This window comes from Bombus bifarius, unplaced genomic scaffold (genome assembly GCF_011952205.1).
Source record: "Bombus bifarius isolate JDL3187 unplaced genomic scaffold, Bbif_JDL3187 scf7180000008206, whole genome shotgun sequence".
In the NCBI taxonomy this organism is placed as follows: Eukaryota; Metazoa; Arthropoda; class Insecta; order Hymenoptera; family Apidae; genus Bombus; species Bombus bifarius.
The window spans coordinates 217,043-244,168 of NW_022884510.1; the positions used below are offsets into that span (position 1 = coordinate 217,043).

A 27,126-nucleotide genomic window follows, 5' to 3' on the forward strand; every position below is an offset into this window, starting at 1 on the left:
ATCAACTCTTTTTTTATTAAAATATTAGATAATTAGTGTTTGTCTTTTCAAATAATTCAAAATGTTCTACAAAACGGAAGTAATTTGGAAATGATATGATTAATGTTAATCTCGATAAAATTCAAGACAATAATATGTGTTTGTTTCATTTACTTTGTTTTGTATTTCTAATTATTACTCTTTTTTCATTTAGACATATTTCTATATGTTTACCATGTTATAATGTAATATCATGTGTTTGCTATGCTTTCTGTTCAATCAACATATTGTATATTAAAAAGAAGGCTAAGGTAATATGTAAAATTGAAATATCATAATGTCTAACAAGTTTACTAAGACTCTAATATAATATTTATTTCATATACTTACGAAAAAAAGAAATAGGTCATAGCATAAGTAACGCCGCGTTTTGACACGAACTTTCAATGAGTAAAATTAATACTTCCGTTTACTTTTAATCATCCATGTATGCATTTACCTACTTTTTCCTTAGCAGTCTAAGAAGATTCTACTTCAATCACAGCCTTTAATGCGTCGACATCGAACGTTACACTTCGGCCGGACCTGTGTTCATTAGAAAATTCAAAAACGTCATACGGAAATTTCGGAAACCATTTTTTGACATTTTCTCAGATTTAAAACGTGTTCACCGTATACTTTACAAACATTTTTAACAGTATCCTTAGTTGCACTGCCTTCTTTAAGTTTGTATAGTATGTAATGCTGCAAATAGTTTTCGCTGACACTCATCTTATAACTTCCTTTAATGTGAAAAATACCGATCTAATTGTTTCAATAATTAGAGAAAAACAAAGGGAGAAGTTCCTATAAAAACATGTCAGCGAAACATGATACGTAAGTTTATCTAAAGTAAGATAAGAAACGATATTACTTATGACATGACCTACTATTTGTTTACATCTAAACGAAGTGCCGCATATTTTACATTGAGTGGAAAGACGCGTTCTCTTATTATTACTTTATAATGTGTACTATTTTATTATTTATTGCTTATCCTTATTTATAATAAATGTGAAGTTATTATTTGACAAAATTAAAAATATAGTTACTTTTAATAGATTTTATTACATGTATTAACTCATATGTACATATGTGTACACATGTTATTTTCACTATAACAAAAAAAAAAAAAAAAGAAAAAAGAGAGAGAAAAGTATACATCATTAAGTATGAACTTCTGTCTTGGTACAGTTAGTAAAATCTGTAAATACTGTCTAAGTGCTTCTACATGTAATAACATGTGGCAATTATAAATCTGCATTTTTATTGTATACATCATCTCGTAAGCTATACCGTTTTACTGTTTATAATACTGTTTATGCTCTATTTCTATCAATTCACACATACAATTATAACTAATATTCCTATACACTTTCAAATTATGCTCAGCTAAATTATCAGAACCATATATATATATATATATATATATATATATAAACAAATCTTGCTAATGGTAAACCATAAATTACCTCAAATATTGTACCCCAGGTTGACCACAAATTTTATTCTAAAATATAGAATCCGAATTCCTAGAAGGACAATCCTCTGCATAAAGCAATTCAGACAATAAATTATAGATAAAATTCAATAAAACCAATGATTGGAAAATCATTGAACTTAAAGCTGGTAGAGCGTAGAAAGGATATTTTTATATCAATTAACTTGTGGACATATGTCATCTAAAATTGCTTAATGCATATCATTAGGTAGATTAGACTTTCTTCGTTGACATATACAATACAATTATTCACTTTAAAAAGTATTTGAATGGTGGTACATCTGTTTTTTACATGAAAAAGAAACAACAAAAAATTGTATAGCAAAGTAGGAGCCAGAATACATCAATGTTACAACACAAATCTTACCATTATTATGGTAAAATTTTTGGGCATGCAAAGTATAAATATAAATACGAATCACTGTAATATACTTACAAAGTTCAAACATTACAAAAAATGCGTCTTGAAACGTAGATTTATGGAATTGTTTTAATTGTTCAATTTATTGTAGAAATGATGTTAAATAAATGAGTAAGGACAAAAATCTGATTTCATGTTTAATAACCACTTACATTATCATAGTAATTTTTATATCTTTTTATATCGAAAAATTAGAACGTTTTCCATAACACACATTATTCATATGTATCACATTTTATTCTAGTAGATGATCACAAATTAATTAATTTGCAAAAAAATATTTCCTTAAAAATAGAAGTTATTCCCTTTGTTAATATCGGTATACAGTATTAAACAGTAAATATTCCAAGTTAGAATATGAAAGATGCATTGTATATAATACAAATTGTGTGTTTGAGTCAGTAATTTTTACATAACATACACTTTTTCTATCTTTTTATACGGAAACACTTCTTTGGTTTTTGGACAAATTACAGTACCATTGTTTTCTTGAGCCATCTTTTCCAATGCCTAAAATAAAATATAGTAAGTTAATTTAGTAAATTAATAATTATGTTTTATAAGAAACAAGCTTATCTACTTGTTCTCCATATACATATCCATTTGGCATCATCATTGGTTGATTATATTCATTTAATGGTTTTCCACTAATACTACAGACAAGTCTAGACTGTGAACAATGAGCAAAAGGCAATGGAACAGCTAATTCGTTAAGAGCTTCATTGCATACTGGACAATTTGGATTTCTCCCTTCTTTGTTTGCACTATAACATTGAGGTGTTTTTAATGCCGATAAACCTGCCTGTAATGCTACTGTAAAAACACTTTGAGTTGCTAATTGGAAAAGTCTATAATTTTCATGCCTGAATTGCTCAATTAATCTATCCCATCTGTAAATATTATATTTTATAAATATACATGCCATATATTATAAGAATTAATAACATATAACTTAATAAATATACTTACCTCTTTTCATCTAACAAATCTTTATATGGACTAAGAGACGTATTTGCTGGAAATGCTAATTGTCCCATACAGCATTGAATTTCTTGCAATTGGTAATCATCATAATTGGTAAAACATTTTCTAGCATGCTTGACAGCATCAAGCCTCCTATCCTGCCTTACTAACTCTATAAACTCTTGCACGCGTAAATTAAATTCCATAGTACTTCCTAATTTCCTTAACTTAGATCGATTGTCATAGCACCATCCAACACACCTTGCAGTTTCATGATTTGCTAAAGACGTTTCTACTTCCCTGGATACCATAAAAACATCTAAAAATATGAAACGAAACAAACAATATTATTCATATTCACAAAATACTGAGTAGCGTTAATATCGAACATACCTATGTTTGTTAAATCTCTAAGCTCGCTACTATCTGCTAATTTAGTTGCAGTTGTATAATAGCCTTTCCGAAGGAAATATTCTATCAGCATTCTATCAAGCCTTTGTCTCCGCCACTGATTCACAACACTCGGTGCGGTATTGGCGTGTTCTTTTAAATGTTCTAGACGTCTTTTGCAAACCATGCTTGCTTGCAACTCTTCTGTAATAGATTCGTGCGCCTTTCTCTTTAAGGTTTGAAGTTTCTCCACAACTCCACCTAATAATAGGCTCATCTCCCCAGCAGGAACAGAGGTTTTATTATCCTTTATTAATTCATTAGCTGCTGTTTGTACGTATGAAGCTTCCCTATCTATGACCTTTTGTGCTAACCGAAATTTTTTGTTGAGGAGTTCATAAGGAACCTAAGAACACGATATTGCGCATTAATTTATTAATATAAATGGTAACAGGATCTCCGTAAATTTAAATATAATAAAGCTCATGAAGTTAGTACAAAATAGCGCAAGTCTCGTAAATGATAAAGAACTGTCAAAGATCTCGAACGTTTCTAAGGAATTTATGTAGATGAACAAAAAGATCATAACACAATTACAAAAGTATTAAGTACCTTTAACGTTGGGTATTCGAGGCTTTTAACGTCTGACATATTGGTTATGCTCAAACAACGCGAAATGTTATACTTAAAAATTGGAAGAAAATTATATTTATTATGTCAGAGCTAATACACTTTACTATTATGTATCATAGTTATTCATCTCTTTTTGTACAAATTGCGGATATAAGCACAGAATGATGAATACAACTAATTTGACACTCTACTATTTTCAAGAATGGTGAAAGCTCTTGCTCTATTTTAATAGAGATAATTATCATTTTGTTTACGCATGATAAAAACGTTAGTATTATAACGTTACAATAGATGGCTCTATTAACGATAGAAATAAGGGATGATCCTCAGACTAAATCATGTGACTGAACCTGACTCAACTATTTGTTACCAATTAAAGAATTTATTGTTGTTTCTATCAAAGTAGAATTTATTTTGCGATTTTTTATAGCGGCGAAGGAAATTACGGTACCCGTAATACCAGTGCAAAAGATCTTGCCATTTATCTTTACGTTAATAATCTTATTTAACGTATGTATTATATCTTATTCTTGCCAATGATTCTTGGCGTTTTTGATTGGTCACTGGAGCGGATTAATTTTTGGTTTTGACCAATCGCGAAATTTGAACGTGTAACCCGAGTGCAACGTAACTGAATAGAAAATGCTAACAACGTACGCGTAATTGAATGTTTTGGAAATGTGATGTGCAGCTTTTCCCTCGCAAAGTGTACAAGATTTTATACAAAGGTGAGCTTTTGAAAAATTCTTTATTACTATCTCCGGTTTCAGTTAAATAATCGTAATCTTAAACAATCACATGTGCATCCCTCATAAAAAAAATTTATTTCGATTATTCGCTAATATTAACATGTTATTTCCATACTTTTTAACTTTAAATGCTAATTAAATAGAAAATTTTTATGGATTCTTTCCATTACAAAAGCGTATAAATTTCTCGTAAACATTAAATAATTCAAATGCATGATATCAGGATGAAGAAGCTAATGGCCCTGTAACAAAACTAATTCCGCTTATAAATATAAAATCAACACATTTTTCATCTGTGATTAGATATAACGATAAGTAAAATTTTGAAAGTCAGATTATTTTGAATAAAAGATTTTTGGAAATTGTTGGAAAAATTCGGCGGATATTTAACTTAACCGTTCGGTAGAGGCTTCGAAAAGGATCGGCGATATTCGGGTATGTTCGGCCGGTGACGGAGAGCATCGGTGGCGCGCGCGAGTCACTCGGATGGCCGGGGGCCGCCATTTTCCTCCAGCGAGGGAGACAGTCGCGAACGTAGTTCCGCGCATTGTCGACCAATTTTTTCGTCGAATCGAGAGATTTTCGGTAAGAACTGGGGCGTCGGGCGGGCGCGTGTGACCCCAGAGCCCGTATCCGAGCGAGTATCGTTCCACGGGAGGCTCGAAGTCACCCGTGGACGCCGCGAGAACCGTGTGAATTGTAATACAGAGTCAAGGCGCCGCGCTTATACCCCCGATCGAGACACAATCGTAAGAACGCCGTGTGAGAGAGTGAATAGTTTGGTGATCGCAGTGTAGCCGGTGAAAATACACGAGTACCCAGGAGTACCGTGGACCAAGGAATACTGGGAGAATCGCCTCCGACAGGTTAGTCAGTGTTTTTCTCACGTAGATCGCGCCGCCGAGAGGCTCAGTATACGCCGTGTGCGTCGCTCGCGCGGCCCCTGGTGTGCACGGTGCATGCGTGCACACACGCACCGGAGAAAATTCCGCGGGTTCGTGCGTGTGTATTTGTATGCGTTTCTATCTTCCGTCTCTACTCTGAACGTACCAATACAGTGCATACATAGTTCTTCGTTTAACCGTCCCACCGTCTCTCTATATGTATATGGCGAATGTATGACACTTGGTGTGCGAGTGTGCTGGAGTAGTGTGATATGGCGGGAGACGCCGCGCCAGCAACGGCCACGCGCCTTTCTTTTTATTCAGCCCTCCGCTCTCGCCACTGGCCCGATTATTCTATCTTTCCTCCTCTTTGTACCCATACTTTTCGACTCTTAAAAACTTATACAGATTTTTCGACTCGTGCCTCGCAAAACCCGAACTATTCGACACTTAAATACTTTCTTTTCCACTGAATTGTGTGTAATCGTATCTTGACGTTGACCTTCGGCAACGCTTCAACCTTTCCGATGAAACGTTACATGTTCGTGCTTCTCACATTTCCCTCGGTATACTTATTTGTATGTATAGACGCGTAACATCCTTTACTATAATATGCAAGTTCATTACAATATGTTAATTTTTCGAGTAGGATTCCAATGGGTAATTAAACGTCTTATCTGTTTTATCACGACACGTAAGGAGTATAATAACGGTGCTTGTACGAAATAAATCTGCACCGGTTAAATTACCGCGTGGAACGAATCGTACGATTTTCCTTCGATTTATGGTTACGCTATAAAACGCACGTGCGAACCAGGTGAATTTTCTGACATATCAGACGAGTATGAAAATTGTTATGAATTATTACTAGGTGGCAGCACTTTGCGCTGTATGCTTTGAAATTTCATTTATGAAAAGAAACATTCGCAGGGAATTTTCAATCTTCGTCCATCTGTGTATGCACAGGTACTTACACGTATCTGAGAACTCGGTCGAATCAAGTTCGCGTGATGTTCCCTCTTTACATTTTAATAAATCACGTTACTGGAAATGTTTGATTTGCCGTTCGAAGAGCATGTCGGAGGAGCGAAATGCCTATGGTGCAGTACAGTCTGATGTAAATCATTTATCCTGCTAAGTGTACGTATCGTGCGACTGACCGCCATTTGGATAGACGCTTCTAGAATATCATTCATTTGTATCTCTCGCTCCTTCCGTCGACAGCCTGTCTTCTCCATATCTATTTATCTCGTGATATACACCATATTAATGTGTTTTGCGTTTTTCACGCGAGAGACTTACATACGCACACGCTCGCTATCCCAGAGAATTTTCTTAAGCGAGAACATAATTTAGGAACGCGTTTACACGCGTCGCTAATTATCGCACCACGTTCGTGCTACAAATTAGCATCCTCCTCAGAGTTCGAGCGAACTTTTGCGAAAACGATTATCATTCGTGCTTGTGGGTGACACCGCGAACGCACTTAGTGGTTCTCAACTTTTTCCGTCCTGTTTCCTGGTGTCCCGCTGTTGTCGCGTGAATCTTTTATACGTGTTCGTGCAACCCGCATCCTTTGATTGATTTGATATATCGCTTGCTTCTCTTACAATACAACGTTTTAGTGTTCACAACTAATATAACGAACTTAATTAATTTTAAAAGTTTGTCGATCTTTTCCATCTATCCTCAATTTTTTAATTAGTTTTAGTCGTTTCTTTTACCATTTTCTAATTTAAAAAAAAAAAGTTTTTCTTAATTTTGTGAAGTAACGAAAAGTAGATACGATAAAAAAAGAATAATCGTGTTATTTTATTTCTTTTTTGAGAAAGATTATAATACGAACACCAATAAAGTATTAATTATATTGGTCCTTCCGTGGTTTAATAACTTGATAAAATTTTTGCAATTATTATTTATTAAAAAATAATATACAAAAGGGATATTTATAAATTAAAAATGACATAACCACGAAGTTTACATAATTGGATTTTCGTGCATGCATAAGTGAAGTTGAAAAATATTTTGTAACATAATCAATGCCACTTACACTTCAACTTCAACACACGCACTGGTTTGGTTTTTCCACGAGTTCGATGTTCTTGTCTGGACTTGGTTAACAAGCTTCCGTTCGAAACGATAAAGCATGCTAACGACCTACTAATCTGAAATGCGTAGGGTTCGAACGACTGCAAAATATTAGAAGCGTGACATCGCGTTTTCCGATGAGAAACAACACCTAACGGTGTAATAATAATATTATACAAACAAAATGAACACGATGAAAGGAGAAAAAGGGGAAGAGAATGATGGGGAATGAAAGAAATACTTTTTGGTGTTTGTGTGTACTGTAATGTGAAATGCAAAATGTAGAAATGAAATGTAGAATGCGAAAGTAGTGGAAAATTTCGGTATGTACGCATAGTTCGATGGCTAATAGCAAGTCTTACAGGACGTCGGCGCCAAACGGTATGTTGGATTGCGTAACTTTCGCCGAATTTAACGCGAATATGGAACGAACGCGTCGCGTACGTTTCCCTTATTTCGTTTCACCGCGCCGGTGCGCGCGCCACATGCACGGGTAACTTATTCATCGTTGATTGTGTCGGTATTTAAACGAGCTCCTGTTCTGGCCTTACGTAATTTGCTGAACGCGGAGAGCAGCGGGTATACACGCGCTCGGTTGCTTATTCAGCGATGTTGTGACCTGTATTCACGTCGCGACACTTCTGTTTCTTTTTACTAGAAACCCACTCACGGCTGGCCGTGTGTATGCGCGCGGCATCGCGCGTATATTTACGTTTTCCTCGTTGGCGCCGCGTAAATCCATCTCCTGCAATCGTCCAGGAGAAAGGAAACGGGAAGGCGTTATCCTTCGAGAAAGTTAAGTCGTTCTCAGTTTAACGAAGGAGGTCGGTTTTCGCGCCACCGTCACTGACCAATCGCGTTTTTCCTTTATTTAGGCCCTCTCGGTTCCCAAGAATATCTTTGCTGTCCGCCTAACGTCTCCCTTTCTTTTTCTGCGTTCTCTTTGCTAATTGCCTGACAATTCGTACATCACGATATATATTTATTCTAATATATATATAGTATTTATTATGACAGAATGTTACTTTGTAAATATCGACTATAATTCGGTTGTTTGGTTTCGTCAACTAGTAGATCGATAGTAGTCTTCTTAGTGCTTGTTAACCGACGGTTGGACATAATCGGGTCATATATCGCGTTCAATTCGGTTAAGGAATATGTCGCGCGTACGGGTCGTGGGACGGTGCGTGGCTTAGAATTTTTCTTGCCATTTGGTTTACTATTTATCGATGATTCATGGTTCATAGTGAACCACGAGGTCGTCGGAAGAATGAATTTGTTATTGTTTGTTCCAGACTCGGGTCGCACAGAAAGATACGTATGTTGCGATTATGTATCGCTCGAAAGCAACGTCATGTCATCATCTCCTAAACACGAAACTATCCGGTTAAATGTGCGACGCTGTCACCTTTCTTTTTACAAAACTATCTAGCTATAGTTACCTATTATTAAGCATCCGAAATAAGAGCAACGTTTCAAGCGTTTGTGAAATTTGTTTGATTATTGTTGCCTGTTTGTCGTATTGGCGTGTCGTATAACGCGCGCGCTCAGCTAAATCAGTTCATTACACGACTTGCATAGTCTTCGATGGGATACAGATGCGTCGCAGGAACACGTACCTATGTACCTCTTCAGAAATGTTATCGCCTGCACTGATAATGACGCGATAATGCGAAAAATGAACGAGTGTCGTATTTTCGAATCTTAAATTGCTCGAACGTTTGTAGTTAAATTAGAAGTACCATTACGGATAATCGATTTTCGATTTTTTTCCTTTTTAACGCAGCGATGGCTATTATTTTCATCGAAGGATAAACATTTATTTGGAAAATAAAAGTTTCAAAAAAATAAAACGTGCGGACAAGTATAAACAAGGATGCACGAGCGAAGTTTGTGTAGGCTTTGTTCCCTGTCGTCGCTCTTCCGTCATTTTTTGTCGCGTAATTAAAGCGTGAAATCGCCACGACGAGGAACGGGAGGAGAGATGACGAAAGCTGGCCAGATAAAGAGAGAGATAGCAGGATCGTCGAGAGGGGGGAGGAAAAAAGTGTCCCTGTCTCGTACGAGGCTCGGGTGGAACCAAACCGCGGCGGTTATTATCGATCTCTCGGCATCGTTACACTTCGTCCGGGATCCGTACAAGTGCGGTAAAAGGCACGAGAGAGTGGTTACGTCGATTGTCCACGGGCTGCAGAGAGAAGCGGCGCTCTACAGGCTGTTTCTAAAATAAACGACCAAAGCTTTTCGAGTGCGTTTTGTTTACCTTCACGATGGGGGACAGATCCCACGTTCACAGCCGCGGAAGTGACTTTTTTTTTTTTTTTTATAGGTCGCAGTCATTTTTTGTTCGTTACAGGGATTTTTCTGATTTAGAAGAAAAACATACTGAATTTCTTTTTATAAAATCACTGTGAACACTTACTTGTATTCCCGAATGTATGTCCCGAATTCGTTTAACGAGTTGAATAGAGTATAATTTTAGCTAGTCGTTTACTAAATACTTTTATAAAAATATTGATGACAAGTACCTAGTCATGATAACAAAATATTTGTTGATATTTATGAAAGTGGTTTACAAACAATTAAGGACAATTTACCTTATCTTACAGAATGTATTTTGGGGTTACCTATATTACATGGACATGATAGGAATATGTGACCTCGGTTGACAAGGTGAAACTGACCTTGAAATATCTGTGATTAATAGTCCTTGAAAAATCTCAAATAACTTTAATCTGGCCTACCACACCTAATCATACATAACTTATCTGCATTATAGTTACTCCGATTAGATTATTAACGGGTGCTGGTTAAGATCCAATTATGCGAATATATTATTTGTAGTCTCATTCACGAAGGTAGTTAAAGTTGTTCGTTTACACTGCTATCGTCGCCAATGTTCAAATTACATCCTAGTTTCGCGTGACAGAATTCAAAGTAGCTTGAGAACGTGCGAGAAGTTTTCTGTTAGGAAAGAAAACCATTTCTAACCGTTAACGGTGAATACTTATTTCAATTTTAAACGCTTGCAAACTAGCCAGCTATCCTTGCAAACCTCTGTCGCAAACAAAAGATAGCCATAACTCGAAAGGGAGTATTTCCCCTCCGTGTCCATGGGATCTTTTCCCATCCTCAAGGTGAACATCGTTAAGGCCCCCAGGAATTGGCTTAAACGAGAAATACAACTTATCGGATGACTACAATTACACAAAGCTTATGGGCATACCTATTTATATATTGTCATTCAAACTTTCCTCCAAGTTGTCTTCTAAGAGATACTACTTATGTAAGGAAGTGAGGTAACTGTAAAAATCATAGAGTGTGCATGTAACGTTAAATTAGCATTGCATCGGTTTAATAAAATTGAAAAATACAGATTATATTTTTTATATGGAAACTTACCTTAATATGAATTTAAAAATAAAGCTCGACGAACTATTTTACATTAACAAACATGACAATGGATATTTATTCTATTTTTTAGTCATAAAATTTTAGAAATTTTATTAGAAGTAATCAGATTATCCTATTAGATCCGAAATGCTTGTCTCTCTTTTAGAACACCCTATATACATAAATGTATCGTCAAGTCAAAACACGTACGTATCGTTTAAACGATTAGCGTAGTAGTCTCTGTTCTATAGTAAGCACGAACAGTTCATCTTGTCCCGTTATGGACGAAACGTTTATGGTAGTGTAGTAGTATACACATCCAAAATTTGTTCGCTCATTTTAGAAGCGCTGTATATATCCGATCGTTCCGTAGAAATTTCAATGTAACAGCCTAAGTGGCATGTGGATGAGTGCACGACAAAGAGGGAAAGGGAGAGCGAAAGAACGGTCTGGTCGGTTGTAACAGGTGCCCCCACCCGTTCTCTTGTTGCCCTTACTCTCCTTGCCTCGATGCCTCTCTTCTCCCGCAGCACTGTTCTCTTCAGGTTTGCCCTGTTCATCCTGTGTGTATATCTTATAACGTTTCCTATCTTCTTTCTCTTCGTCGTTACTTAGCCTCTTTTATGTAAGGCTAGCAAACTGACCTGACTCAACTATTGGGTATGCTATACTTCTCTCAGGGGAGAGAGACGAGCTATGGGTTTCTCCTCCTCTTTTCGGTTTCGTCGCTCAAGTTTCGTCGAGCATGAGGACGAGGCTTTCCGTTAGATGTCGTGTAATCAAAAATCTGCACGATAGAGGGCACGTTTTTCGCCGTTTCCTGCCAGTTGTATGCGATTCGGACAGATAGTAATTTTACCGGATATGTTGACTTGAAGCTTTTCATTACAATTGTATTCATGTAGAAGAATGATAACTTGTCTGATAGTATCATATGCATTGAATATATGAGTGTTTTCTTAATTTCAGCACGATTGAAAAGAACATAGAAATACTATTTATAAATTAGTCAATTAAAAGAGGTATTTTCATTTAGGATATTAGAGCGCAGAAACCTACAGAAAGAGAAACGTTTATAAATCCGAGATTGGACCCAATGGCATTTTTTTCTCCACTACTAAGTGCCCCGGTATCGCTCGCAAATGGTATTCGATAGATACTAGAGCGTGTCGTACAGATTCGAGAAAAAGATATATGACAATTTCTATGCGAGCAGCCAGCGGAACGTTGGAAACTGTTTCGTATGCACCCTGATTTCTTTTCGTCATGGGCCGCTTCTTCTTGTACAAATAATCGAGAATAGGGAAAAGCGTAATTACTGCTATGCTATTCAGGCTACAGGCAATCGATTTCTACAGTGCCTGTACAATGGAATGAAAATATAGATATTGCTATTCGTTTCTGCCAGTCTTGCGGAAAACGGACATGGATAGCTATAATAATAGATAAATGCACATGTATTACGTAAATAACGTGGAACAATGCGTCTGGAACACGCAAAAGAAACGACGTCATTGATCATACTTGCAACAAATTGGTTATTTGTAATCGTGCAAATACGTCCCATATATTCTAATACGCATTTAAGGATTATTACCAATGTTTCTTCTTCAAATTATCGACTATGCTTTAGTATTTAATCATTTAGATCACTCAGATATCGAGATGTAATTGGTTAGATAGTAACGGACGCGTATCATGTATCTCCGTATTCATTGCTCAGTCAAAGAAGGTCCCCACAGTACGCTGTACATAACTACGGTCGTTGGAATATCTTCCAGTAAATTGACCAAGCTAAATATACTATACGCGTATATACCTGGAAATGTCTGAAATACTTCAGATTACAGGAATCGCGCTATAAACGAGATAAAACAAATAGAGATACGGCTGCTACGTGAATATTGGATAGTGGTTGGGGGGAGGGGGGAGAAAAGGTGTGGATCGTTCGAAAGAAATATACAAAGTTAAGAAAACGAAACTCGTTGTTGTCGTCATTGAGGTGATGTAGTCCGAACGTGAAGTACGACCCTAGGATAATGGGGGTAGCACATCGCCATTGTAAACAGACTTGGAAGCAGTAAGCAGCTCCGGGATTTAGTTCGATGTGTCGGAGGATGGGGACAGCGGGAGGTGGTTGGGCGAGACGGGGAGTCTGACGGTTGGGATGAGGAAAGCCGGAGAGTAGGGTGCCAAAGCGGGGCGAGGGTGAGAGGGGACGTGTCGTGAAGAGAGGGGCAGACTGTCGAGGGTGGGAAGTTGCCGAGACATCGATCGGGCCGGCCATTGCTTGCCACACTCCACTACTAGGAGTCAAGATGCCATATCCACTACGAGGAACTAAACTCCATGAAACTACTCTCTGCCGCTCTCTACGCACTTGTCCTAACCCGCTGTAACTCTGTATAGGTGTGCGCCGCGCGCGCATAGGTCGAGCTGACGCGACGAACGTTGGGGACGATCACACAGCAGAAAGAGAAAGGGGTAGGGAGGGCAGAGAGAGAGAGAGAGAGAGAGAGAGAGAGAGACAACGGGAAAGGAGGCAAAAGAGCGACGGGGAAGACACGAGAACCAAGTTTTATGTCCTCTGCGTACGTATTACGTAGCAAGCACGCACGTAGGTGTACATGGGCACATCCACGAGAAAATAAGTGTACGCGGGACTCACTCATCGGTGCTGCTGCTGCTGCTGCTGCTGCTGCTTCCATGCTGGTGAATCGCGCGCATAGAGGAGAGAGAGAAAATCGTTTGTATATACTTGCGGCCCCGTGAGGTCGCTTTTATACGCGTACTCTCTCGCATACTTGAGCCGTTCTCGGACGTTCTTACGCGGGGACGCCAGCGAGCGTGAAGTAAGTTATAAATTGGCCGCTCTAATACGTGGACGAACTTGTTCTCCATGTAACCGTTGCGCCTAATGGGTTATAGGTCATTACGCTTCGCTAATGGATTATCATTTCTCTAGGAGTTATTAGTCCTTCCTTGCTCGATTGATTTGAGATATTGTGCTAATCAACGCGTCGAGCGCGTACACTGTACATAGATATATGTGTGTAAGTATTGTGTATTTCTCCGAACGATGTGTTCTTTAGATTATCGTGCCTCTAGAAATCATTCATTTCGCTGGATAGATCTCGCATGGGAAAATTTTGTCCTGACTGCGTTCGCGCTCAAATTAATTTAATATCTCGCCAAGTTTCTTCTTAACTAGAATTAGAACTACGAGGTTCTCAGCCCGAACCGGTTTCTTTGGAAATCTTGTCGTCGATTCGCTGAACTTGGCTGGATTTTCTTCAACGTATTTACGATAATAATGATTACTACTGAGCCTGTTCCTTTTCATTTTTTCTCTTGTATTTTTAATATATCCAGTGAAGCATAGTATGTAGTAGCAGCGTATGGAAGGTTTTACGAACAACTTTCTTTGTTTCTTTGGAAGTGATTTATTCCGTGAAGCGCGTCTAGAATGGGCGCGGAAACAATAAGAAAAGTTGTCGCGGTTTATGTGGAAAATTCTGATTCAGAGCGGAAGAGGATATAGGGAACCGTGAAGAAGGAGGGGTTGGCGAAGTCGACGGAGTGTATGTAACTTTGAAACTCAACAAGGGTATATTCATCGCGTTCCCCTACCCATGAATAGAAGGAGACACGAGCTGGCACATGTCTTCAGCCGCACTGGCATTGTTCTTTTTATGTATGCTTCTTGATCGAGTCCTTCTTAACCCGACCGCGCGGTGCAGTGGTGAGGCAGAGTTATGCGAATGGATGGATCTCTCGTACAAGAGATGCCGTAACAATTCTTTGCATCGTAATACTCGAACGGACCGCGAACGCGCGCGCGCACGGTCAGATCTGATTTAACGTCACTCGTCGGCCGGCATGGAGACGCTTAAAGGGATGTTAAACGGATGTTAAACGGTTTTGAGAAGCGTTCCGTGTGCTCGAGTCGTTCCACTCGCCACCTGTCGGCCTCTCTCTGTCTTCAAGGTTTCAGATATGAATGCAACGAATGTGTGCAGTGACTCGACACGAGTCCGTGCTCTTGTACTTTCTCCCACGTACACTCTGTTGCACGCTTTTGCTCTGTAGGTTATTACTGGTTGAAAGTTTGAAGCGACGAACGATTGTACCGTCAGTTTACCGTCGTTGCTCCTATTATCGCTTTTGTTCAACGAACGTAACTGGCGACGCCTTTTGTCAGTGGCTAATTAAAAGTTTCCACCAACTTGGGAATCTTTAACGCTGAATTTTTCTGCTATCGCCGTTGTTCCTTTTGCGCGAACACGAACCGCGCGGCGCTTGAATGGATCCGTAACTCCTGCCGAGGAATAGTTTGCCAAGGTAAACGCCCAGGGACGATGCTGAAACGTAGCGAGCCAAATGTTTTCCAAGTTGACTCGCGCAAACTCGAATACTACTCGCGCGAGCCGGGATGAGTCACTGGGTGAGCCGATTTGACTGTCACGGTGCAAAGGCAGCAAGTTATTAATGCGTGCACCTATATCGATCAGTGTGTAAAAGAGGAGGCAGACACGGAGGTTCGTGCTTCGAGCGCACTTTGCATGTGCATCGACATTTGCAGAACCGAGTGCGATCTCAAGGCCGACGCAGCGAATGAATTTACAGAGTTCAACCATTTCTTGTTTATCTTGTTTTCTTATTGCTGTTTCTTTCCTATTTTCTTTTCCTTTCCTTAGTTATTCTGCTTTCTCTCGATCTTTTTTATTTTGCTAAAATTTTCGAAAAGTCATGTTAGGGCTAATTTACAAATCCTTTTAGTTTTACGAAGAGAAGGAAGAAAATAATCGTTTTAGTATGTTACAAGAGCAAATATTAAATGAATTAACGGTACGGAAAAATTAGTCTTGCCTTCGAAATAATTCGAGATGATTCATAGATATATAGTAATACTTCATGAATTGAATTTACATACTAAATAAGTATGTAAAAAAATATCGCGTGAACATAAGCGGTATATACAATAATTTATAAGCTGTCGTTATTAAGAAAAACGTTAGGAGTAATTAAAATGCTACCGTATTTTCTTTCAAACATTATCAACTGATTTATTGGTATTATCATAAATTATTGAAATAAGGATTTAATCTATTCTCTTTGACGAAGAATCAGTTAATTCAATATGATGGAGCAAAAACCATTTCAAAAATTTTCCACATAAATATATACATACTACATTCGATTTAACGCGTAGATATGTATGTCCTACGAAGTATTATCTTTCATTTCTATGAATCATCATGCGTATCTTATGATCTTCAAATATATTATCTGTTTACTTAAAGATTTCTACCTACATAATCTCGTTATCAAATTATTATAAATAAATTATCTCACTTCTACTACTTTAAATAAGACGGTTCTTGCGCATTTCCAGTTGCATTTTCGAAATTTGTAAAAAATTTAAATTAAAAAGATAAAGGAAATTTTAATCCATGTAATAGCGTACAATTGTATAGCGTTCTCTAATAATTTCGCATTCTACATTCAAATGAATAGCAAGTGCCTTCTCTTGCACAATAATTTAGTAATGATATACTTAATATATGTAATGTCAAAGATCGATATAATTTACTAGTTAATAATACTAATAAACTACTAATTGTTAATATTAGTATATTGACAAGTAATGAGTTGTTTGTTACAAGCTTTCACTGCACAAACAATTTTTACAATTTTATGTCGAATAATTTGCCAAGTTCGTTTGTAGAATTTTGCTTGTTTTACTATTTTATTAGACTTGTTATCCAAGAGAATTTATTAGTGAGAGCATTGATAACTTGCAAGTCGCGATTGGTAAAATTTTGCTGATAATATTAGTTCAATAGTGCAAGAAGTACCAGGAAATAACGTTTGCGTAACGTCGAAACCATTTACAATTTAGTTAAAACGCCTAAATACGAAACTGCTTCTTTTCCACGTCTGAATAATTTTTTGCTCCAAAAAATTATTGGCGCAGGAAAGTTCTTTCCCTCCGTTTGGCCAGGAGAACGGTCGTAACTTCTTTTCAAACTATGTACATACATACATGAACCCTGAAAGCTAAACCTCTTCGTAAGTACCGACTCGACCGGTTTCTTTTTTGCTCTGGCGTACCATCAAAGGAGGGACAGTACGCGGTTGATGCTGACTGGTGTCTGTTACAAAACGATGCTTACAAGCTCCAATACACGTACGTACGCGAAGAAAGGCAACGATGAACGCAAGCGAAACTCGCGCTTTCCTTGGAATCTCGTAAACTTCGTCTTGGAATTTCGATCGTTGCCTGCCACTCTGGCCGTGGGAGGGGGGCAGAGTTCTCAGGGAAGTGGGAGAAACATCTTTCTTCCTGAAACGTTTCGTCGAAGTTTACAGGCTTTACCTAGCTGTTTCCAAGTCACTTTTACTTTTGACCATTTTCACGTGAAATTTTATACTGTGTTTTGAAATCTTCAACCGGTAGCAAAGGAATTCAATTTATAAATTACTGACCTTGAACTCTTATGCAGAAATATTACAAGAAATAATCACAAAGACTTATATCTAATAAAGTGTATCTTTTCAAAATGTTTAATCTTTTAACGATTCGTATAATAATCTTAATTTTATATATACACCATACATATGAATCTCATGTATTGATCGTATTGATAATAGTCGTACGAAAAGGATGTCTTAATTACGTCATTTAAATTTAACAGCTCAAACTTTATATCCATGCGAAAGCTGAACAATTTATGCAAATCATCTTAAGAGCGACACTCTTAAGAACGGGCACATGAAACTGCTAAATTTTCTTCAAACACTCACAGCTCGAGGGAATATAAGCTCTGAAAAAAGAAGTCTTGCCCCTCGTATCCGCATCCGCGTGTACATACGTGAAAACGTCTCGTTCCAGCTGCAAAATGGATGGCCTGGGTCTGGGCCTAAATGGTTAGGCCGCAGATTGACGCGACCGGTGCACGGAGAGAGAGAGTAGCACAGAAGGCAAACGAGAGTGACACCGGTCGCGCGCGGGTCGATGCCAATCGATCGTCACGGCGAAACATCGTGACGAAAGTTTGCGGAAAAATGATAATTCCAAAACACATTGCTTATTCGTGGAGCAGCACCGTAGGAATGGATATAGAAGGAAGGAAGAATGGCCAAGACAGTAGGAAGCACGGGCGCGAGACGAAGGGAGAGACAGAGAAAGGGAGAAGGCACACGGCAGGAAAAGGAGAGAGGAGAGAGGATGGAGAGCAAGCCAGGCAGAGGCAGGCAGGCAGGCAACCAGGCTGGCAGGGCAGGCGTTGGAGAACCGAAGTTTCGCTTTAGGAGCGGAGAACTTAACTGAGTTAACTTTGCTGCCGAACCAAACTTTCCGCCAACTTTAAGTAGTCGCCTCTCCTCTTCTCCTTCTCCCTTTCCTCCTTCCCTTCCTGCCTTTCTACACTCATGGCCGTTCGCTCGTTGCCCGCTGGAGAGACGAACGTGGAGGCGGAAGGTACCAGAGCAACAGCCCCTCTCTTTACCCCTTTGCCGACCATTTCGTTGTGCCCAAGGATGAGAATGCCCGAACGCCGACACCGATACTCGTCATCATAATTGGACAAGTTTCTTCTGCTCCTTTCTCCATTCTAGTACTCGACAGATTTTTTACTGTTCTCTCTTTCACACACACACACACACACACACACGCACGCACGCACGCACACCACCCCGTTTGCTTTGCTCTTTTTCGTTTTCGTTCGTTTTTTACATTTACAACTTAGAACAAACTCTCGCTCTCTTTTCAGGCACGGGTATTTATTTAAGCGTCTGTTGTTCGTTGCGCAGAGTACAACCGATTTTTGTTTCTACAAAGAGGAGGCCGCGTTGTCCTGTTTCCCGATGGCTCGCAGATGGCGCGTCGATTTTTATCATCGTAATTGGACGAGTATCTTCTTTCGTGTTCTTTATTCTTATTTCGTAATTTGAACGAATTCCTTGTTTCGTTTGCATTTATCGATAAACATGTATTGTTACGGGGAAAATTTATTCTTTGCAACGTGAAGATTGACTTTGGTTTTTGGTTAATTAAATGAAATTTCTGAGCATGTAGAGGAATTTTTTAAAAATTGATATTGATTTGTAACTGATAAATTTACGTGTGCATAATATACCGGATATATCCAAGAGACCTGAGAGAAGTTAAAATATATATATATATATATTCCTTCATTTAGAACAGTAATTAAAATAATGACGTGATTTGTGTTTAAAACTGACCTAAAATACGTATCTATTGGTGCTAACAATACATCGCTTTAAGAAGGTTTCCACGATGCCATATGCGTCATTACAACGAATGTTATCGCTAGTGCACTTTCCTAATAGACTTGTTTATTTTTAGCTCGCTATCAATGAGCATTCCTAACACCGAATTTCAAATAATAAAGATTTTGTTATACCGAAATGGTTTGATTCTAATTAACTCCTTATGCATATTAATAGAAATATTTATCACGGAATATTTAACACATCCGTCCTTTACAATATCGTTATATTGTACGACTTCAAGAAACAAGAATAAAAGATGCATGTACGTATCTTTTACAAATATATTAACACTCTTATTATATAATAACAGAAATCTGTGCTCAAAGTAAACATATAATGTAACTTAGCTTGACTTGCGATTAGTTAAATTTAAACTTAAGGATAATGCAATTCTTAATTAATTAATAGCTATATCTCCTTTTGTCTAATTACATATTCATAAGACGTGGCCGTATTCTTGAACGTTCACGCTGAAAAAGTTTCGTAGCGATCGTATTATTAATGAACCTTTGACTTAATTTATGGGATCCTTCTTGAATCTGAATACACCTCCTCTCCTTGCCGGTCGATATAAAAAAATTTGCCGCGATTATTATCGCATTGAAGTCGTTTGAATTTCACGTGTCACTAACAAAAACCTAGTCACCTCTCCGCGCGGTAAGTTTTGAAACAAACTTTACTTTATCGTGGCTCGATTGTAGGAAGGGAGAGAGTTGGCAGGACGAGCTTCCCTCCCACCAACGGTTCTCCGCCAAGTAAAGTTGCTCCCAGGTTAGACAATAATTGGATAACTTCGCCCTCATAGCTCCCCATCCCACCGGCAGCTTCGTTGCCCCACCCTTGCTCTGCTTTTCCCCTCTCCTCCCTCATCTCCCTCACCTCCCTCACCTCCCTCACCACCCCCTTCCTCTCCGCCACCCTTCATCGTTGTATCTGTAACTCGAAAAACTCTGTTGCACACTGAGATTAAGCTAAAGGGTTGAATTCGACCGCTTAGTCGAAACGTTCGTTCTAAAAGCTCGATGAATTTTTAACTCGTTCTGGAATATCTTTCGATAACTTTTGAGAAGCTTTCATTGCTGTAAGGAACATTGACAAGCGAACCTTATAAGTTGTGAACATTACATACAAGGTGATGCGTGGCTCCTCTAAGTACTTTGTTAATTGATAAAATTTTAACAAAACTTCATTTTATAATACAAATTTATATCATAAAAATCATCTAGAAAACAGTAAAAAAAAAAAAAAAAAGATAGATTTGAATGTTAGGTCTTGTAATATTTGTTTATTTACTTACTCGTAAATGCGAGGAGGAAGTAAAGATTATAACTAACATAGTAACATTGGGTATATTTCATCATCGTAATCATTTATTCATGCGCGGAACTGTATAATAAATAAAAATGTTCTTTCGGATCGCACTTCCTCGATACATTGCTCCTCCATGTTACGAACTGTACGTGTATTACGTATGATATACGTTGCCAGCTGTCGAACAAGGGCTTAATCTCGCTTCCTTGCCTCTCCTCCTTTTGATGATATGAGCTTGCATTTTCGCTGAGTTGGCACAACATGTGCCCAAGTCAAAGTGCTTGGGTTTGCACTCTACGTTAGTATCGCATCCTCGCTTTCGCTGAGGCCAGCAGCGATCTCATTTTGTAGCCTTCTCTGCGGACTGTGTTTCCGATTGCTTGTGTGTATTGACCCACAGATTAAACATTCCTAATGTGTATCATTTATCTTATATTAACCTTACCACATAGAATGTTTCTGCTACGGCGGGCCAACTACTATAAACTCACTGAACAAATCTCTGCGAGCACTTGTAACAAACGAGATCTCAATCTGTGTCGTTGAGTGTCAATGAAAAAGCTGAATGAGAAAAATAGTTGACATAACAGGCTAGAAAATTAGCATTATGGATTTCTATTTATTAACGCGCTCTGAAAATTAATTGTAGGGTATGACGATAAGTGTATGATTGTTCGCAATTTCTTTAGTATAAAGCAGTTAAAGTAATGTAGAATTTTCTATTTCCGAACAGAGAAGAGAAGGTTGTTTGAATTGTAGTTCATCAGAGAATATTCTATAGTACTACACGGAAGTAGTACTAGTCTAGGTTATACCAATTGTCAAGAATACCATATTGAAGTACTTTGAAGAAAGTTTGATTCATTTTTGATGATCTTGGTTAATTGTCGTGTGGTGACGGCGTCTGACGAGGGCGCCACGTGTCAGTTTCTCTACTTTCTTATGGAACTTCGCTGGTTCAGCATTTTTCCGTTCCGCCATATAAAAGCACCGGGTACTAAATCGACTCTTATCGAACATATTTTCTGTTTTCGTATAGTTACTTGCGTATTGATCATATTAGTAGATACCAAGATTCTGAGAACTGGAATTTATGAGTTACTAAGCAGTTAATCGGACATTAAGCGTGCAAATGCATCATGATTGGTTTACAATTGCTGCCGAAAATGGGCTGAAAACGTCGACCCACTAACCAAAGCCAGGCATTCTATTATCAGTTCCAAAAACATTTGCCCCAGCTAGTAATTTCGTTCTCGATACATGGTGTGTCCTGTGCAATAATTTTTACCGCTGTCTCACACCGAAGTGTAGAAAGTTCATACGCATTTTTGTTTGACATAACACCGACGTTATATTCTTGAAACTTCTTATATTTTCCAAGCGCTTCTATCACTGTTCTGGACACGCGTACTGCGCAGGTTAAGCCGGCGCGTTTCAAGGTAACCTAAAACATTCGGTTTCGTACACGCTGTTAAGTGTTTCGCTTTCTGTAAAATAAAGTAATGCTAAATTTTCTCACTTAACTGAGTACCAATATCTTGCCGAACTATTCATTGCATGATATTACATCCGTGAGTGAAATATTCGCAACCATACGTATCACATGGATTTCTTTTCTACGAAGAAATTCATGAAGGCGTTGAAATGTATGTTTATTGACCGAAGTTCGTACTTCATACGTATTGCGCTTTCTTTCTTAATATTTTAATTATTGAAGGTATAAATGTAATTGGCAACATTTCTTTTTTTTTTTTTTTTTTTTAGAAATTTTACCGCAAATTTTATCTTTTTAATATGTATAATTTATACATCGAATATTATAAAATAAATTCTAATACAATTTAGTTTTGTTTACGTTAACTGCAAAATATGTACGTATAGTTGATTACTACGAAATGATAAATAATTTTAATTCATTATTATTACTTAGTGGACTTTGCATAAGCGATATTTTAATTACTGTATTGCAACATCATACATTAATAGACATATTATTATGTTATGTATATAAGTATGGCAGGTTTCAAATGATTTATATCTTAAATGATATTTTATTTGAAATTTTCAGGAGACGGTGTTCAACAAGTCGTGATGCGTTGGGGGTTCGGCGGTCCTTGTCCAAAAACCGACCAGAAATCAGTGTTAGAGAAGCAATTTGTGTGACAAAGCATAAAAGTGCAAAACTGTATTTTAAGATATACTCAGAGGCTTCCTTGTCAGTGGACTGTAGGACTTCCTTGGAAGAAAGCAGACATTCTTAGTGATACTGAAAGTACAAGTGAAAAATATAAAAATTGGGGGGGCTGTTTGACCGATGGACAAACGGAAGATGATGCCCAAACGCCCTCGAATGGATAGCCTGAGGGGTCCCATTGCAAATGGACCCATTCAGACACGACCATTAGTGGCTTTGTTAGATGGTCGAGACTGTTCTATTGAAATGCCGATTCTCAAAGATGTTGCAACAGTAGCCTTCTGTGATGCACAGTCGACATCAGAAATTCATGAAAAGGTAAGTTATCTATCTATAATGTGTATTCTGTGTTATTAAAATTTCTTTTGATTAAGAAACATCTTTTATTTTATTATTTATAATAATTCATCGAGACTGTTACTATAATCTTCCTGTAGGTATTAAATGAGGCAGTAGGTGCACTAATGTGGCACACTATAATTCTGACAAAGGAGGATCTCGAAAAATTCAAGACATTACGAATCATTGTTAGAATTGGATCTGGGGTGGATAATATAGATGTCAAGGCAGCAGGGGAACTTGGTATCGCTGTGTGCAATGTGCCTGGATATGGTGTTGAAGAAGTAGCTGACACTACTCTTTGTCTTATTCTAAATTTATATCGACGTACATATTGGTTGGCAAACATGGTACGCGAAGGAAAGAAATTCACAGGTCCAGAACAGGTAAGAATTTTGAAATGTGCATAGTATATTTATTGTGCTACATAGCAAAAGTATTAAAAGTCCGATTTGATATTTGATGTCTCCTAGGTCAGGGAAGCTGCAACAGGATGTGCAAGGATACGGGGTGACACACTTGGTATAGTTGGGTTAGGCAGGATTGGTTCTGCAGTTGCCCTGCGTGCCAAAGCCTTCGGTTTCACTGTCATTTTTTATGATCCCTACCTACCAGACGGAATTGAAAAATCTCTTGGTCTTAACAGGGTCTACACGTTACAGGTTTGATATCAATGTTGTTGTTGTTTTTCTTTCTTTTCTTTTTTTTCTTTTTTCGTTTGTTTTTTTTTCTTCTTTTTTTTAAGGTAATAGCGTAGCAATCTCAGTTATATTCTATAAAACTTATAATTATATGATTTATTACAGGATTTGCTATTCCAGTCAGACTGTGTATCCTTGCATTGTACCTTGAACGAGCACAATCATCATCTTATTAATGAATTCACCATCAAACAGGTATTACAGGCCAAATTTGAAGTTTTTTTTTTTTGTTTTTTTATAGGAAAATTTCTTTCCTTTTTGTAAATGTATCTTGCAATAACAATGCAATATATAATGATACAGATAAACAACCTTGTTAAAGATTATTAATTATCTGCGATAAATTCTGTATTTTTTTTTGTATTTTATTCACATTAACTTCTTGTATCGTAGATGAGACCTGGCGCTTTCTTAGTCAATACAGCAAGGGGTGGTCTGGTTGATGATGACGCTTTGGCCGCAGCGTTGAAACAAGGCAGAATTCGTGCGGCGGCACTTGATGTACACGAAAATGAGCCATACAATGTTTTTCAGGGTCAGTCATCGCAGTGTGAGTTTTATCTATCCATACCACCTAACCCCTCTCTCACGTAACTAACGTTTTCCTTCATCATCTTGATCCTCCTTCTTCGCTGTTGGATAATGTAAGCTCATGCAACTAAGGTAACGCTCGGAAGAAGAAAAAAGAGAAAGAAAGAGAAAAGAAAGAGAAAGAAAAAGAGAAATATTTAAGATATGCAAAATGTGAAATTTCAAATTTTCTTATGTATAGATAGTATAGAAAGAATATATTTTTACTCATATCATAAATATAAATCATTGCAAGGTGTAGAAAAATCAGGTGTAGAATCAGGTATTTTTGTTTCATTGCACTCTTGATATACAGAAGAAACGAAAGGAGTTTTAAAAATTAAATATAATCGCTGATAACTGTGAGCAGTTGATGCAACATCCAACATAACCAACAACAAAACATATGTGTGCAAGAATATAATTACAGAGAGAAAATTGATAGCAGACAAGTATTGATATAAAGCACAATACCGAACAAATCGGATAATTATTATATTAGTATAATATTGAATATATTATTGTACGTTTTAAGATATCGTCTGCAAAAATGATTTTTTGAAACATTCTTATAATCCAATGCTCTGAAATGTTAATTACATGACGATATCTTAATGATTTATTAACATAGTACTATAGTGTATTCAATATTAATGAGTTCATTAATCAATCATGTATATTACTGTACATTGCTTATATATACAAATTTGATTTCACTATTATTGGATTTGCTTAATGTGAAGCGCGCGCGTGAAAATTGATTCATGAATATTGAAGGGTTAGTAAAGTAGCGTATTTCTGTATGTGTTCTATAGGTCCTTTGAAAGACGCACCCAATCTATTGTGTACACCACATGCAGCGTTCTACAGCGATGCAAGCTGCACCGAACTGCGTGAGATGGCAGCCAGTGAAATACGAAGAGCTATCGTTGGTCGCATACCCGACTGCTTGCGAAACTGTGTGAACAAGGAATACTTCCTTTCCTCGACCGGGTAAGCTTCGTTCGTATGTTAAATAAAGAAAGTTCAGCTTAACTTAAAAAAGAAAAAAAAAAAAAAGAAAAAGACATCAATAAAAAAAGAAATCAGCGTAGGGTATTACTTTTTTTTAGTATCGTTGCATTTGTTTCTCTTACACCGGGGAAAAAGATATCGTAATTTTTACAGAAACAGATTTTCAAGCAGATGTTAACTCGTATTACATGGAAAGAGAATCGAGTGTGTAAAGTAACGTGGTTAGAAGCGTTCGAACCTTTGGATTTCCTAAGATCGATTGGGCACTTTGTAAAAGGCATTTATCGAAGTGGCCAATTTCTTTTCGCTTTCTCCAGCAGCTACCCTGAGGGGATCAACGGCGGATACTATTCCGGGGGGCTGCCCGTTCAACAGGCGCATTCAACGACTCCTCACGATTCTGCACCCCCACCTCCTGGTGGGCATTCCGTCGTCGGTGGCGGTGGTGGTGGGGGTGGTGGCGGCGGACCGAACTCCTCTGCAGGCGGTGCAGGCGCCGGGGGTCCTACAGGCCCCACGGGTCCAACGGTAGGCGGCGGTGGAGCTGGAGGCCCTACCTCAGCTCCTCCTACTGCTGGATTAACCGGTATACCACACAGCATAGTGAGCGAGCCTGACCCCCGGCCAAGCCCACCTGCACCGAGCCCTCGTTGACCTTGAACCCCCGACGTCCACTCCAGCACCACCCTCCGATCTAATTTCCCTTAGCCATTCACACACGACCTCCGACGACAAATGGCCGATTGACTAACGTGTGTCGTGCACGATGTGCCCCAGAAATCTGTCCGCTGCTTCCGACGAACTCGAGGGAATCCATCCTTGAGAAAGAGTGAAATGAGAGAACGGGGGGTAGGCGGGAAGAAAGAGCGAGAGAAAGAGCGAGAGAAAGAAAGAACAAAATGAAGAAGAAGAAAACGCAATGGAGAGAGTGAATGAGTAGGAGAGAAAGATCGAGGTTTGCCTTGCTTTGAATTGCTACTGTGCGTGCGTTTAAAACGTGCGTTCTCCGGAGTGTACACGTGTTTTACGTACGTATCGATGTAGAGTATGCATGGCATGTGTGAATGGCGCGCGCATGTATGATGAGCTTGAGTCTGCGTTTGGTGGACTCCTGGAATAGTGCATTTGATGTAACATTGTGACCAAACCAAATACAGTTGGGCAGTAATGATGACAGTTTATAAGATGTCGTGGCTAAAGGAGGAAATAACAAACGGTGGGTAAGAATTCTCTGTGTCGTAATTTTGTATAATTCACTTCATACTTAACCGTACGTGACTTTAGACAACACAAATGATGACATAAAGAAAAAGCAAATACAAGGAAAATGAAGTTTCATTGATTTTTTGTTTTTGTGTTTTGTATTCTGTTTTTATCAAAGTTTAATCAAACTTTGGTCGATCAAGATTGGTAATTAGTTCCTCAGGCCCATGATCAGTTCTTCCTTTTATAATGATACCTGCAGCATCGAGAAGTACATTGGCTAGTCATAGAGTACAAATCAAACATGGGTGAACATTACATCTGGCACACAGTTGAAAAGCAATTAGCAAATATTAACGAGTTTAGCCTAAATATCCTGTATAAGTTTTATCAATGATATTTCGCTTCCAGTTAAATAGGTTTAACGAGACGTAGGGAATAAACAATTTCAGAATT

At 38.0% G+C, this 27,126-nt stretch overlaps 2 protein-coding genes and 2 long non-coding RNA genes across 11 annotated transcripts; 1 reads left to right on the forward strand and 3 right to left on the reverse strand.

Annotated features, from left to right (window-relative positions):
- Positions 1-2,052: 2,052 nt before the first annotated feature.
- Positions 2,053-4,212, reverse strand: LOC117210597 (E3 ubiquitin-protein transferase MAEA). Its single transcript, XM_033453764.1, has 5 exons — positions 3,906-4,212; positions 3,297-3,699; positions 2,910-3,222; positions 2,521-2,830; positions 2,053-2,450 (listed from the first exon to the last, which is right to left on the reverse strand). The coding sequence occupies exons 1-5, from the start codon at positions 3,942-3,944 to the stop codon at positions 2,349-2,351; spliced, it is 1,167 nt and encodes a 388-aa protein (XP_033309655.1). The 5' UTR covers positions 3,945-4,212; the 3' UTR covers positions 2,053-2,348.
- A 944-nt stretch (positions 4,213-5,156) lies between these two features.
- Positions 5,157-26,805, forward strand: LOC117210596 (C-terminal-binding protein). 7 transcript variants are annotated; one of them, XM_033453761.1, is made up of 8 exons: positions 5,157-5,541; positions 22,718-23,161; positions 23,281-23,568; positions 23,656-23,844; positions 23,989-24,078; positions 24,277-24,433; positions 25,269-25,446; positions 25,788-26,805. In XM_033453761.1, the coding sequence occupies exons 2-8, from the start codon at positions 22,964-22,966 to the stop codon at positions 26,119-26,121; spliced, it is 1,434 nt and encodes a 477-aa protein (XP_033309652.1). In that variant the 5' UTR covers positions 5,157-5,541; positions 22,718-22,963; the 3' UTR covers positions 26,122-26,805. The 7 variants fall into 7 exon arrangements, with proteins under 7 accessions (XP_033309652.1, XP_033309647.1, XP_033309653.1 ...); XM_033453756.1 differs by having other exon boundaries at positions 5,159-5,541; positions 25,785-26,805; XM_033453762.1 differs by having other exon boundaries at positions 5,159-5,541; positions 24,277-24,418; positions 25,785-26,805.
- Positions 10,170-12,967, reverse strand: LOC117210598. Of its 2 annotated transcripts, none has more exons than XR_004488127.1 (3): positions 11,251-12,967; positions 10,874-10,950; positions 10,170-10,814 (listed from the first exon to the last, which is right to left on the reverse strand). It is a non-coding gene; the product is annotated as an uncharacterized LOC117210598 (long non-coding RNA). The 2 variants fall into 2 exon arrangements; XR_004488128.1 differs by lacking the exon at positions 11,251-12,967 and adding an exon at positions 11,050-11,088.
- On the reverse strand, positions 20,247-21,466 carry LOC117210599. Its single transcript, XR_004488129.1, has 3 exons — positions 21,095-21,466; positions 20,636-21,013; positions 20,247-20,560 (listed from the first exon to the last, which is right to left on the reverse strand). It is a non-coding gene; the product is annotated as an uncharacterized LOC117210599 (long non-coding RNA).
- Positions 26,806-27,126: the final 321 nt, after the last annotated feature.

Excerpts from the sequence above, each read along its gene's own strand:
- LOC117210597 (XM_033453764.1), bottom strand. The coding sequence starts at position 3,944 with ATGTCAGACGTTAAAAGCCTCGAATACCCAACGTTAAAG. Across the intron at positions 3,223-3,296 it reads TAGAGATTTAACAAACATAG|ATGTTTTTATGGTATCCAGG; the intron begins GTATGTTCGATA and ends TCATATTTTTAG. Across the intron at positions 2,451-2,520 it reads GATATGTATATGGAGAACAA|GCATTGGAAAAGATGGCTCA; the intron begins GTAGATAAGCTT and ends ATTTTATTTTAG.
- LOC117210596 (XM_033453756.1), top strand. The coding sequence starts at position 22,964 with ATGGACAAACGGAAGATGATGCCCAAACGCCCTCGAATGGATAGCCTG. Across the intron at positions 24,079-24,276 it reads ATGAATTCACCATCAAACAG|ATGAGACCTGGCGCTTTCTT; the intron begins GTATTACAGGCC and ends CTTGTATCGTAG. Across the intron at positions 24,434-25,268 it reads TCAGGGTCAGTCATCGCAGT|GTCCTTTGAAAGACGCACCC; the intron begins GTGAGTTTTATC and ends TGTGTTCTATAG.